The sequence below is a fragment of the Gouania willdenowi genome, chromosome 10 (genome assembly GCF_900634775.1).
Source record: "Gouania willdenowi chromosome 10, fGouWil2.1, whole genome shotgun sequence".
NCBI lineage: Eukaryota > Metazoa > Chordata > Actinopteri > Blenniiformes > Gobiesocidae > Gouania > Gouania willdenowi.
Genome location: NC_041053.1, coordinates 20,022,383 through 20,035,970, shown reverse-complemented (window position 1 = coordinate 20,035,970; position 13,588 = coordinate 20,022,383). Strand labels below are relative to the sequence as shown.

The window sequence follows — 13,588 nt, the reverse complement described above, 5'->3', positions numbered from 1 at the left end:
TGTTACTTGACATTATAAGTGTTAAAAAAAAAAAAACATACATTAACCAACACAGAGAAAATATCAACACTGATTTAAATAGTTCACCTTTTCGCTTCGCTTTCTTCTTCTCTCCTTTCTTGTTCTTCTTGGAGGTTTTCTCCTCCCCGGATTCACCCTCACTTAGTGAGAGTTTGTGGCGAAGCAACTTGTGGCGTCTGCTACTCTTCTTTACGTCAATGTCAGAACCGGAGTCATCGGTAAGCTCGTTGTCTTTAGAGAGAGGAACAACCAGTCAAATGATGCAAAGTAAAGTAAATCTGGATAGAAACAATAAATGGCACTTTTCAAATTACCTTGCTCATTATCGTCCTCTTCTTCGTTGTCAGGATCGTCTTCCTCCGCCTCTTTCTTTGTTGCTCTTTTCCGTGGTTTTTCTTCTTTGTCTGCCTCTTCGTCATCGTCAGAGGAGCTTTCAGCCCCCGAAGAATAGTTAGATTTTATTTGGGCGAGAAGCATTTTCTTAGCAACCCTACAGGACAAAGAAGAGGAAAAAAGACATTAAAAAAGGATAACTTTCATGGTGCAGAACAGCTGTTCAGTACTAAAGATAACAATATTTCTCTTCATCAGCAATAAACAATTGACAGATTATATTATTGAGAATTGGAAGTACAATATTATGTAAATTAAACTGTTGCTGAAATTAGGGCTGAATGATTAGGTAAATGAAGAGATTTTTTTCCCAAGGTCCTCTTCTCGTGTTTTTCAACAAACACAAGCAATAAATATTTTTGTATTCTAAGAAATGAGATCAAATTGATTTTACATAAATTGTTCTTTCTTCTAGGCTAGGCATAGGTTAAGATAAAGGCAAATGAAGCATGAATTAAAGTATTTGCAAAACAACTTAATTTTCTGCCAGAGTAGTGTGGTGTAAACATAAGTATATGTCAGTAATAATCGTGCAAAATAAAGAGTAGATTGCAACAAAATTGCTAACAAATCTGTGGCTGTATCACTTCAAAATGTCTAAATGTACATGTTTCATGAAACAAAATATGTAAACCTGTGGATTGCACATCTTAAACAGTCTGAATTTCACCCTACAATATAGACCAAAATTCATAACTTGATATTTTCCCTCAAAATGGCAATAGATGATTATAAACTCAATTTATTTTCTCAATTAAGTCTTAAGAAAAGCAATACTGGGTGAAATGCCACAAATGCCCTTTTAATATTCACCAGCAGCACGTGTAGTGCCACTTTCAGCTTTTGCTCTTAGTAGGGACAGGTTGAGTAAATTCTGTAGTGTGGCTTCTTTGAGGGCAGGTCTAGTATGTAGCCCATTTAAGAAAGGAGGGGCCTCGTTCCCTGTGTGGAACGGAGAGAATACGGAGCGTACAGAATCTTTGAAGCGGTGAGACTCAAACACAGCAAATGGCTGCTTCTAACATTCAGAACTGAGGAACTTATACGAGTGACAACTGGACATCTGCATTATGCCTAAGACAGGCAGCCGCTCACACAGAAAGTCATCACAGTTCATCAGACTCTGCCATCAGTCCGTCATGTTGCCGCTGCACTGGGAGGGAGAGTAGTGAGCGAGGGCTGGTCAGGTAGCAACAATAGCAAGACAGGTTCTGCACAATGCCAGACGCTCTGCTGGCCTACAACTCACGTCAACAGATCACGTGACCGGTCAAACCGTTTTATCAGTGAGATTTAATCACAAATGCAATTAATCATTCGGCTTCAGCTGAAATCCAATGATGCTGACGCGGTTGTGACACAGAGACATTTTCAAATTGACTTATTTGATCTCTCCTATATAAAACTCCAACACTGCACTGGTGAAAACATATCCAAGTTTAGGTTAATGTGAACACTGTGAATGTGTGAAAGGGAATGATTATGTACTGTGAATCATATTCAGAAGGCAAAATTGTGCAAACCTCAGCTTTAAAGGGGCAGTATTATGAAGAAAAAAAAAATCACTTTATAATTGATTTGCTATAGTGATATACATCCCTTTAGTCTCATCCAGAGGACCAAAGCTGAACAAGTTCTGTTTCCTCCCTCAATTGCTATTCCACATTTTGTAAAAAGTCAGCTCCAAACGGGCAATTTGGATTTTTGTCGCATGTGATGTCACATTGCGGAAATTCCTCCCCCTGACAATCCTGGCTCCTCCTACCCTATATAAGAACGTGAGCTCCTACCTCTCAAACTACCTCACAGGTAAAACTAACACTGCGGTTTCATATAGAATATACACTACCGGTCAAATGTTTTAGAACACCCTCATTTTTGCAGTTTTTTTATTGCAATTCAAATCGTGTAAGTCCAACGCATAGCTTGAAATGGTACAAAGGTAAGTACTGAACAGCCAGAGATTAAAAAAAAAACTGAAAAATAACGTACATTTCAGAATGATCCAAACAGGCCTTTTTCAGGGAACACAAAGTGGGTTAACAATTTAAAGCTGTTCTGCAGCAATGAAGGTTGAATCAGCCTTGAAAGCTGGTGCTACTAATTCCTACAGGTGTTCCAACTTTTCTTGAATGAATGCCACAAGTGTGTTTAGCTGTTATATCTGCCAAAAGTGGCTACTTTGATGAGTCAAAAGTCTAGAATACATTTTGGTATACAAATTGATTCCATGATTTATTTTTCAATTCAAATTGCTTATTTGTTCTATGCTTTTATTTCAGAGCGCAATGACACAATGAACTGAATAATTTTCAGTGAAAACTGAAAAAAGTGTATTGTTCGGTAGTGTATATTGTACTTTATTGTCGTATATGTAAAGCAACAAACAAAATGTGCACCCAGAGCAGTTCCATTTTTAGTATCCGTTATATTGCCTTGTATCACCTTTGACTTGATCTGACACGTTTGTGATCCAATGTGACGCAGCGGTTGGACAAAACAAATTATCACCTTAAATCACTATTCCTGTAGTTAGAAGAAGACAGGAGAAGAAAGCGACTTAGCAACTTAATACTGGTTAGTGTTTGACTGACTGCCCTGCTGCTGCTGTAATAAGTCTCAGAAGCACTGAGACGGACTCACAATCACAATAGGCGCTTAAATAGCCATGCGTTTTACTGTAATATGTAGTTTTTTGGCTGAAAACAATAACTGTGTGGATAGCAAAAGAAAATTGGTTGGGTGATCATTAGGGGTGTTGAAAAAAATCGAGTCGGAGATATATTGCGATATTACGTCGCGCGATTCTCGATGCATCCATATTGATTTTTGTTTTTTCCAAGTACTAACTTTCTGCATTTATTTGTTGCTCTAGGCATACACCTCAGTTAAGTTGCACTAAAGTTAAGTTGCTCTAAAGCTATGTTGCACTAAAGTCAAAGTTGGTTTAAAAGCCACAGGCAGATTGTAAGTCATTTTTTTTTATTTTAAGTTGTTGGCACATGGCATGTTAAAGCCAATGTTTTGAGTGTAAAATATGCCAATAAAATATATTTCATACATAATGTTATCATGAAAGTGTACACATTTACAGATTAGTTGTTGCTTAAATCATATATATATATTAAAAAAAAATCACAATAATCGCCTTATACTTCAATATCAGGATATATCGTATCGTGACGTATCGCGATACGAATTGTATCGCCAGATGCCAGGCAATACACACCCCTAGTGATCATTGATCTCTTTTGCAAGGGCGAGGCATGAAGTCAGTGTCTACAGACACGCCTACTCATGAATGTGAGAAGGCCCCAAAACAGCCTGTTTTTAGAAGCGTCATAAAAGGGACTTTTCTAAGGGCTGTAACTGAAAAACAGGCAAGTTTGGGAAAATAAATCTCAAATATTATGTTGTAGGTTCTTAGAACAAATGAAGATTAGTGATAAATGGCATAATACTGGACCTTTAATGTGAAGATTGATCAACTACTCAATACATGTAGGTGCAAAGTGAAGTGAGACACTGCCTATCTTGTCTGCTAAATAGGTGCTGCAGAGGCTGGATTACAAGTACCTGTTTTCAGGATCGTCGTCCTCATCTTCACCAACACCAGAGACTTCACCTTTTGTATCCACCTCATCTCCTACACAACAGATTTAAAGAAGCATTTCATAAAACCTTCATAGTGGACTAAGCCAGGATTTTCCCATTATCTAGGATGAGTTTAGCCAAGATACAAATGTAACCACTGTTTAATTTACATGAAACTATCAGTTACCAATTTAACTCGTGTAGCTAGCAATTTATTTTGCTTCTCAGTCAGAAGCGTTTTCTACTGATATCTTTGAGTATATATTTCAGTTTAGTATTTTAACTAAAAACACATACTGAAGTTCTGTAAGAAATAATGTTATAAAACTTAGACACTTTTCATTGAGGTTCAAAACGATAAGTACTTCAAGTATCTACGCACTTTTAACCACATTACTGTATGGCCATTTAAAAAGCATTCCTGAAAAAATTAAAACAATGATAAATAATCAGGTGCTTCTTGATAAATAAATGCGCAGCACAATATTTCTGGACCCTTAGTTACACTTTTCCTTAATTTCACACTATGCCAAATGCTGCGTGAACAGTGTTTATATAAAGGCACTGCCCATTGAAATCTGATGACATGTCTCATCCGTAATTTCTTTCATTCTTCTCTTTAGCCTGGTCTGGCATCAATGAAACAACAATAATAGTATTGGTCAAGTACAAGTTTTCCTGTTGTTCTGGATTTCGTTATTCTGAATTTCACAGTGACAGAAACTCAATAGTATTGAAAGTGGCTACAGCTGTATATTTTCTACACAGATCATGGTTAACACCTCCATCGACCATTTGTAAAATGGTAAGCATCAGACAAAGTTACCTGAGGACTGGTGGAAGTGTCCACTGCCTCCCACTACATTTCCCTCCACAAGGGGTTTGATTTTTTGTGTGTCGCTGTCCTCTCCAGAGTCACCTTCAGTCTGTTGCTCAGCAGCATCATCATCCTCCTCGCTAGAGGACTGGAGCTTGGGGGAGGTCTTAGAACTACGGCCCTTGCGCTTCTTTTCATAGGACCTCTTGTGTTCCCTCCTCTTCTCAGGTGAGCTTCTGTCTTCATCTTTAGATGTTTGTTTCTTCACACGACTGGATCTCCTCTTCACTGGGCTTACTTTACTACTTTTCTTCATCTCCTTGTCAGAATCTGACTCTGAGGAGCTCGAAGCTTTTTGCTTTTTCTTCTTGAATGTTTGCTTGCCTTTGCTATCACAATCTGACTCGGAGCTTCCAGACTTCCTTTTGCGTTTTGATGCCTTCTCTGTAGCTTGTTTGATTGCGTTTGATTTGGATGAGCTTTTTTTCTCAGGCTTTCTTTCTGATTCTTCATCTGTGCTTTGGCCTGCTGCAGCCTTTTCAAGCAACACTTGAGGAACTTCATCTGAATCAGAATCTTTTTCCTCTGAAGCCTTGTCCTGTTTAGCATCTTTCTTTTGAGTACCCCTGGATTTTATGGATGATTTTGCCTTTTCCTTATTGTCCTCTTCTGACTCTGACTCAGAGGACTCATTCCTATCTTTAGCATCTTTCTTTTGAGTACCCCTGGCTTTCCCCGATGATTTTGCCTTTTCCTTATTGTCCTCTTCTGACTCTGACTCAGAGGATTCATTCTTATCTTTAGACTCATTTTTCTCTTTAGCACCTTTCTTTTGAGCAACCCTGAATTTCCTGGAGGATTTAGCCTCATCCTTGTTGTACTCTTCTGACTCTGACCCAGAAGACCCATTCTTATCTTTAGCATCTTTCTTTTGAGTACCCCTGGCTTTCCTGGATGATTTTGCCTTTTCCTTATTGTCCTCTTCTGACTCTGACTCAGAGGATTCATTCTTATCTTTAGACTCATTTTTCTCTTTAGCACCTTTCTTTTGAGCAACCCTGGGTTTCCTGGAGGATTTAGCCTTTTCCTTGTTGTCCTCTTCTGACTCTGACTCAGAGGACTCATCCTTCTCTTTAGCACCTTTCTTTTGAGCATCACTGAGTTTCTTGGATGATTTTGCCTTCTCCTTGTTGTTCTCTTCCAACTCTGACTCAGAAGACTCATTCTCGTCTTTAGTCCCAGCCTGTTTCCTCAAAGGAGTCGTCTTCACTCGACTTGGGCGACGACTGGGCAGTGGACTGTCAGGCCCTTTCCCTGAATCAGAGTCATTGTCCTCCTCCTGCTGCTGGTTTTCCTCATCACATTCTGTGTCAGATTTCTTCTGACCTTCCTTACCTTTGCGTTTAGACCTGGACTTGCGAGTTGTCACAACAGGTACAGGAGTCAGCTTGACAATGAGGTTCTTTACTTTAGGCCGAGTGCGCCTGTCCTTCTCACCGGACTTGGCATCAGTATCTACGTCTGCATCTGTGTTGTTCTCTGAGAGTAAGGATGAGTCTGCAAGGCTCTCCACCATCTGAAAAAGCTCCTCTGGAACTGAAGGGGGCACAGACATTATGTCTTGATCTAATGACAGTTCACACTGTGTCACAAGATCATCATCTTCAACTTCAGTTTTGATAATTTTTATAGGGGAATCTGTTTCGGTCACATGGTCTTTCATTTCAACCTTGTTTGACACTGGCTCCGGGTCAGTTTCTGGGTCAGCTTCTTGCTCCATATCCAAATCTGGATGAAGATGATTTTCATTTTTAGTGGGACTCTCACTGTCTGCTTTTGGCTTCTCGAGACATTGCTTGTCCAACTCATCAAGACGTTCCTTCTTTGTGTTCAGCCCCTCAACTGCTTCTACCACCTCACACAGCGCTTTTTTCTCATCTGGATCATCTTGATTCTCTGTCTCTTTATGATGTTCCATATTTATGTTCAGGTCTTCAGTAGGCCCACTGTCCATGTCAGACTCCACATAATCCGTCTTGTCCAGTTCACACTGATCTTCCTTAAAAGCCTTATCAACCGCATCATCATTAACTGCCATACAATTTGCAACATCATTGTCAGAAGGAGCCTCGGCATTAGTGTCCTTTTTTACCACATGCTGGCCTTCATTTCCATTTTGAAGTTCCATGTTTTTAAACTCAGGCTCCAAAGCCTCCTCCAGAGCACTGTGGGCTTTTTGTAAGTCAGAAAGCACGGCCTTAAAGGCTCTTAAATGGCGATATCTAATAGACTTTTCTGCCTGGTCATCAGCTGCCTGCTGGATGAACTGGATGAATGTAGTGTTTAAACCAGTTGTGGTCTCTACAAGTTTTTTAACTCTCTTTATAAGTTCTTTGGGTACATGCAGTTTTTTGTAGGAGAACGTCATTGTCCCTGAGCTTTCAGTGTGTTCTTTTCCATTGACAACTGTTTTGTGCTCTTTAGCCTCTTTGACCTTGTGCCTTTTAGAGTCTCGTTCTGTGTTTTTTTCCACCTTCGACCCCTTGGTTTGCTGATTCTTCATAACTTTGAGGCATTTGGAGACCAGGTCCTGGAGGGGCTCTGACCTGCAGACGTAGCAGTGCCACTTAGAGTTCTCGTCAGTGATGACCGAGAGCTCTTTTCTGCCCAAGTTTCGTAAAATACACTTCTTGCAGAAGGCATTGTTGCAGTAATCACAGCAGATCAGGTTGCCACCCTCAGCACACCATCTTGGGAGGGAAAATAAACACAGTAGTAAAAAATAAATAAATTAAAAAAAACAGTATGCATGTTGGGTACAGAAAGAGAAATAACGCTCAATTATATGCTTTAATTGCCTGCAAAACATATTTCAACAAGTGATTGTACATTGTTATGAAAATAACATTGTTTTACAAAATACAATGTATTACCGGCACTGCTCATCCATCCCGTCAGAGTCCCTACTGATGTCATCACTCGTGTAATACTTGTGGCATGCCTGGAGAATGAGAGAATAACAACAAACAGCTAAAAATAAATTCCAATCAAAAAAACGTAACATGCAACTTAAAGTACAATGGTATTTAAAGTAATTGCATTATATAAGTTCATAGGAAGTTTTTACCTTGCAAATTAGCACTTTAAGTGCAGGGTGCTCATGCACAGTGTTGGGGTTAAACTGGTTTACTTGTTTACCACACGCAGTACAGCTGACCTTCTTTTGCAGGGTATCATCTGAAATTGAAGACATCAGAATCACATTTAGTTCCTTTAAAATAAAGGTATAGGGCCTCTGTTTTCCAGAAATTACGGAATTCACTTTCTGAAGCGAAAATGGCAAAATTGACCATTTTCTAAAATTATTTTAAATACATTTTGGAATAAAATCAGGGTTTGCAATACAGTATTGAATATACCCCCACAGGCATATTTTTCAAGCATTTTCACCCAATCCTTCACTTTAAAACAGATGGCCTAATCTCTAGGAAGTCTAGCAAAAACAGGACATCAAATCTAGCACTACATCGTGATCTCGCCTACTTCCAGCAAAGAAATATGAAATTAATAACAATAGTTAACTCAATTAACCTTCCTAAGCATGTTTGACACCATTTTGGGAAGTTTAATGGCCAGTCATCACATCTAATCATGTAAAGCCATTGAAACGGAAATAGTCAGACTGGCACAGAAATTGGTACAATAAGGCCCTATGAAATCTGTTTTATTTTTCCTCAAATTCCATGTTTTCCACCTAAAATTCCTTTTTTTTTTAAGAAACAATCTTTTTTTCAGAAAATTCGTTTTTAACTCCTGTGAGGAAACTAAATACTAATAATAATAAAACTAAATGTATGTAAAAAATAAAGTATTATAATATAAACGATTCTGTTAACGCAAATTTTATAGGGCCCTAATAAAAGTTCTAAACTTACCTGTTTTTTTCTGTTTAAAATCCACTTTGAGCTTCATGGCTCCTTTGTTATCGTTCCCAGCAGGTCGGATCACCAAAGTGCCTGAGGAATAGAGACATTGCTTTCCATATCAGCTCCAATTTCAGAATCAATGTCACCACTAAAATCACAGAATACATGCATGTGGTTGATACCTTTCGATCTGCTGCCTGTATTCCTGTCGGATGGATCATCAGAACTGGAATTCTCACCATCACTTTCAACTGAAGAGGCGGAGTCATTCAGAGCTCCATGCATTGTTGCAGTGCTAGGCTTCCTAAAAGGGGTTTATGTCAAAGTTTTTCATTATAATATAAGTCCATTGTTTTAAGAGAGCAGAAAAATGTTACCAGCAAAAAAAAGTTAAATGCTCACCTCTTGCTGCGAGAACAAGACGCTTTCATACTTTCTGCTGAGCTACAAGGCTGGGCCGGCAAAGAGAAACATTTTAGGTTCGTATCACATGGGGGCGGGGGAAAGAAGAAAAAAGAATCGCGATTCTCATCATCCACAATTCATCGATTCATGAATTTGAAAAAACTATTTTTTTTTAAACTGATTCAGTAAATCCACTTAGTCTTTACTCAGTAAACACTGTAAACTGGACATAAAAATACATATTAGTGTTCTCATAAATAGAAAATACCACTTTACAAAAAGTCTGGTAGGTTCATACTAACATCTATGGGAAAAACCACGTATATATGCTCATGTTAACATTTACCGCGATCGACTGTGATTTATGTAACACACCGTTTATGCTTAACTTTCACAAACGCAGTCTTAGGAGTGTTATCAAACAGTACACTTAAATATACTCATAAGCATATGTCTTTTCAAGCCGAAAACACAACAACTTAGTTAGTAGAGACCAGTAGGCCATGAGCTTTCAAGATGGTGATTTCCAACTACTACGGCAAGCAACAGCGTTAGGCCAAAACACACAAAGTCACCCAGACCTTTACAGGCGATGACACGATCTCAACAGGAAACAACAGTGACTTTTTAAAAAAAAAAAAAAAAAAAAGAAACAACAGTGACCCCAAATTACTAAGTATTACATAGACAGCACAAGAAGTGTGTGTGTAAATGTTACCTTTTGTCTTAAGTTTGCCTTTGTGTGATTACATTATTGAAATCAGTTTATTTAAAATCTTATAAAAACTGCATTGTTTTGATGCCATAATTTGCCTCAACACACTATGCACTGAATCAATTTTTGAATCGCGAATCGGTTAGATCAAGAATCGATTTTTAATCGAATCGCGACCATAAGAATCAGAATCAAATCGTATCGTGAGATACCCAAAGATTCACATCCCTATCACAATTACATCCATCCTTATTAGAAACAAATTGACAACAGGTGGGATTACACACTTACCTCCTCCTCCTTTTCTGCCATTTGATCCCGATTTATTTCAGAGGACACCAAAATTATTCTACCTAAATAAAAAAAGTCACAAACCACACAATTAGTTTCTGAAGGCTCATTTTGGTACATAGGCAAAAAAAGTGTAGTTGGATAATGTATGTGACAATGTCTAGATGAGATGAACAGGGTTACAAACAACATTATACATGGTAGTAATATCAACTAGAGCACATTAATCATAATTAGTGTGTAACTACAAGCCTGCAAAAACGACAGCTAAGCCAGCAGACTCACTTCATACAGAACTCATAAGACAGAGGGTTTTCACGGCGCGTTATCAACCCGGAAGGCACCAATTTATGGGTAAGCAGCCGGGTTACAAACAGCACACAAACGAGCAAATCCCGAATTTTGAGAGGAAATGGTGAACTATTGCCGTGTTTTTGGCTGTACTAATTGGTCAGACCGTGAAAAACATGTGGAGTTTCTTGCATTTAAATCCATCTTCAGGTCGTCCACATTGTTCTCCAGGGAGCTGACATTAGAACACAGGATGGAAGGAAGTGGCGTTCTCTGAGGATTAGCTTTTAGCTTGGTTGCTCGCCCCGCTCCTGCTTCTGATCACATTGCTAGAAATGTGCGATATTTTATCGTTTATTATTTATCGTCAAAAACATTCTCCTCGGTAAGATTTTGTCATCCCACGATATAAACAATAAATTCCCATGTTGGAAATTAGTGAGGGCCACGTGTCCCTCAATTTAGCTAAGAATGCCCCCCCTCCCCAAAAAAAAAAAAAAAAAAAAAAACTGTTCCACGGGCCAAAACTGCCCGTTTGTTGTCAACTTATTATTCTCTGGAGCGAAACTTTGTATACGGAAGCTCTGACGTACACCGCCACCTTCACACACCACCGTCTGTCTGTGTGAGGTGCTCGTCATGGCTACCTGAAGCTGCAATACATCATGGACCGCTACTTGGTTAAAACCAGACAACCATCCGACAAAGGGAACCGACTCAAGTTTTTTTGTCAAATCCACCAAATGTTCCACAAACACGGGGACAGAGATGAACCTGTAGCAATGATTATGAACTGGAAACTCAACTAAAGCTAACTATGCTAAGCTAACCCACCGACACACAAACGGGGCTTAGAGCTAATGCTAACCACTCCATATAAGGAATAATAGACCAAGTAAAAAGAACATGTCTTACTGTCATAAAGCCACAAAGAGCCACCGACTTGTTTATGGTCAGATTTAACACTTGTATGCAAAAATAAAAACTAACATGTCACACATTGTGTGAAATAAATTAGCATAAACAACAATGTCACTATTCATCTGTCCAAATTTGTGAAACGCAATATTTTCTAATTATAATTCACGTGTTCACAGATAAAGCTGGTCCCATTAGACTAATGCAACTATTGAGATTATTACACCTAAATATACTGAATGATTAAATCATCAGCTTAATTTATCGTGATTTTTATCGTTATCATGATAAATACCAGGAATTATTGGGATTTTTTTTGTGTCAATATCGCCCATCCCTACATACCGCTTACGTCTCCTCCTCCGCTGGCGTACACCGCTGGTACGAGACTCCGCTACTTTGTAATGAATACCACTGGTATGAGGCTCCGCTACTCCAGCAGCCTACAAAGTAGCAAAGCCTCATACCAGCGGTGTGCGCCAGCGGAGGAGACATAAGCGGTGTGATCAGAAGCAGGAGTGGGGCTAGCAACCAAGCTAAAAGCTAATCCTCAGAGAACGTCACTTCCTTCCATCCTGTGTTCTAATGTCCGCTCCCTGGAGAACAAACTCGACTACCTGAAGCTGAATTTAAATGCAAGATGGGAGATGAGGGCGGCGGTGTTTGCATGTACATCAATAACAATGGTGAGCTAGTCTCATGTCACTGCTCTCCAGATGTAGAACTACTGACTATTAAATGCAGACATTGTTCTTCCCTGATCTGTTATAACTTTTGGCAGTCTATAAAACTCCACGTTTTTCACGGTCTGACCGATACAGCGATAGTACAGCCAAAAACACGGCAATAGTTCACCATTTCCTCTCAATATTCGGGATTTGCTCCTTTGTGTGCTGTTTGTAACCCGGCTGCTTATCTCCAAAATGGCGACTTCCAGGTTGATGACGCGCTGTGAAAACACTCTATTGGGATTTTTTTTTTTGCTCTAAATACATCACAAATACACAAAACAGTTGAAGAAAAAAAAAATTACATTATTCCATTTTCCCATATTAAAAGAACAACGTAAAAACAGGAACAAAAGTACTGGAGGAACAAAAGAGAAATTGAATTTTTGATTAAGGTTAAGGTTAAGAGAAAAAAAAATCCCTAGGGCTAGAGCAAGTACCTAAATCAAAATTAATAAACCCTGGACATGCATGTGTTCATTATAATAAGAATTAAAGTATTTACTCCTGTTATATAGGAGAGAAAACATTTGTTATGTAACTGTACTGCTCACCCATCCCCCTCCCCCTAAAAAAAAAAAAGCCATGACCTTACAGAAAATAAACAGAAGGAAATAATTCACAATTACAAAAAACTGCTGAGATATATTACACTGAGTTTTAAGTGTATAATAATTCTTGCATAATTTTTACATGATCAAAAAGTGTAACAGAAAACATTCAACAGCTTAAAAATCAATAAGAATGTTAAAATCAGCAGAAAAAAAATATTTAACACACTTAACTTAAAACTAATTAAAAGAGGTGCAGCTTTATACATTTTCTCTGTATGAGATTATAACGTGCAAAATGAGTCAAGACGAAAAAAAGGAGATATTTACTTTCGGAATAAGAGCACTAAATTTCCAAAATGTTTCATACATTGGGTCATCTAAGACTACATCCATATACACTGTTCCTAAACACATGAAGCCATGAGCATGCCCTCATATGATAGCATCTTCACCATCACAAAGCCCTGTGAACCATGAACCATGATCCGCAAACAAAGGGCACAGTGACAAATGCACGTTAAAAGCTAATTTTAGGTCGATCGAGTGAGGCTATGTTTTAATCCCATGTTTCTTTAAGCGCATTGTTTTGTTGGTGAGAGCGCGCAGCAGCGCTGTTTATTGAGGAGTTTTGCGTCATCATGATGTGCTGATTAGCCCATCACTGACTCTGTCTGCTCCTCCAACACATGTAGGGCACAGACAGTTCATTCAGTGCCCTGGAAAACAGCAGCACGGTCACACCATCAGTAAAAGCTTAGTCTTGTTTCTATCCGCTTCAAAGCTTTTCCTTGTGTTTAGACAACACGGGAACTCGCGGATGCCAAGTCCAATTTGCTAACCGTAGCTGGATGAACAGCCACTATCGCTACAGTACTTATTCTCTCATTAACACATGTTGCCTCGGCAACATTGCAATACCGGCTGCATGCTCATGC

At 38.9% G+C, this 13,588-nt stretch overlaps 1 protein-coding gene across 1 annotated transcript in view; it reads right to left on the bottom strand.

The window, feature by feature from the left end:
• atrx (ATRX chromatin remodeler) overlaps nt 1-13,588 on the bottom strand; it is a 43,378-nt gene that overhangs the window by 29,279 nt on the left and 511 nt on the right. Inside the window, exons 2-11 of the mRNA XM_028459003.1 lie at nt 10,163-10,224; nt 9,154-9,203; nt 8,934-9,055; nt 8,761-8,841; nt 7,953-8,062; nt 7,759-7,826; nt 4,835-7,575; nt 3,991-4,060; nt 336-511; nt 88-252 (exon numbers count right to left, since the gene is read on the bottom strand). Coding sequence (XP_028314804.1) covers nt 88-252; nt 336-511; nt 3,991-4,060; nt 4,835-7,575; nt 7,759-7,826; nt 7,953-8,062; nt 8,761-8,841; nt 8,934-9,055; nt 9,154-9,203; nt 10,163-10,183 — 3,604 coding nt within the window. The 5' untranslated portion in view covers nt 10,184-10,224. The remainder of the gene's footprint in view (nt 1-87; nt 253-335; nt 512-3,990; nt 4,061-4,834; nt 7,576-7,758; nt 7,827-7,952; nt 8,063-8,760; nt 8,842-8,933; nt 9,056-9,153; nt 9,204-10,162; nt 10,225-13,588) is intronic.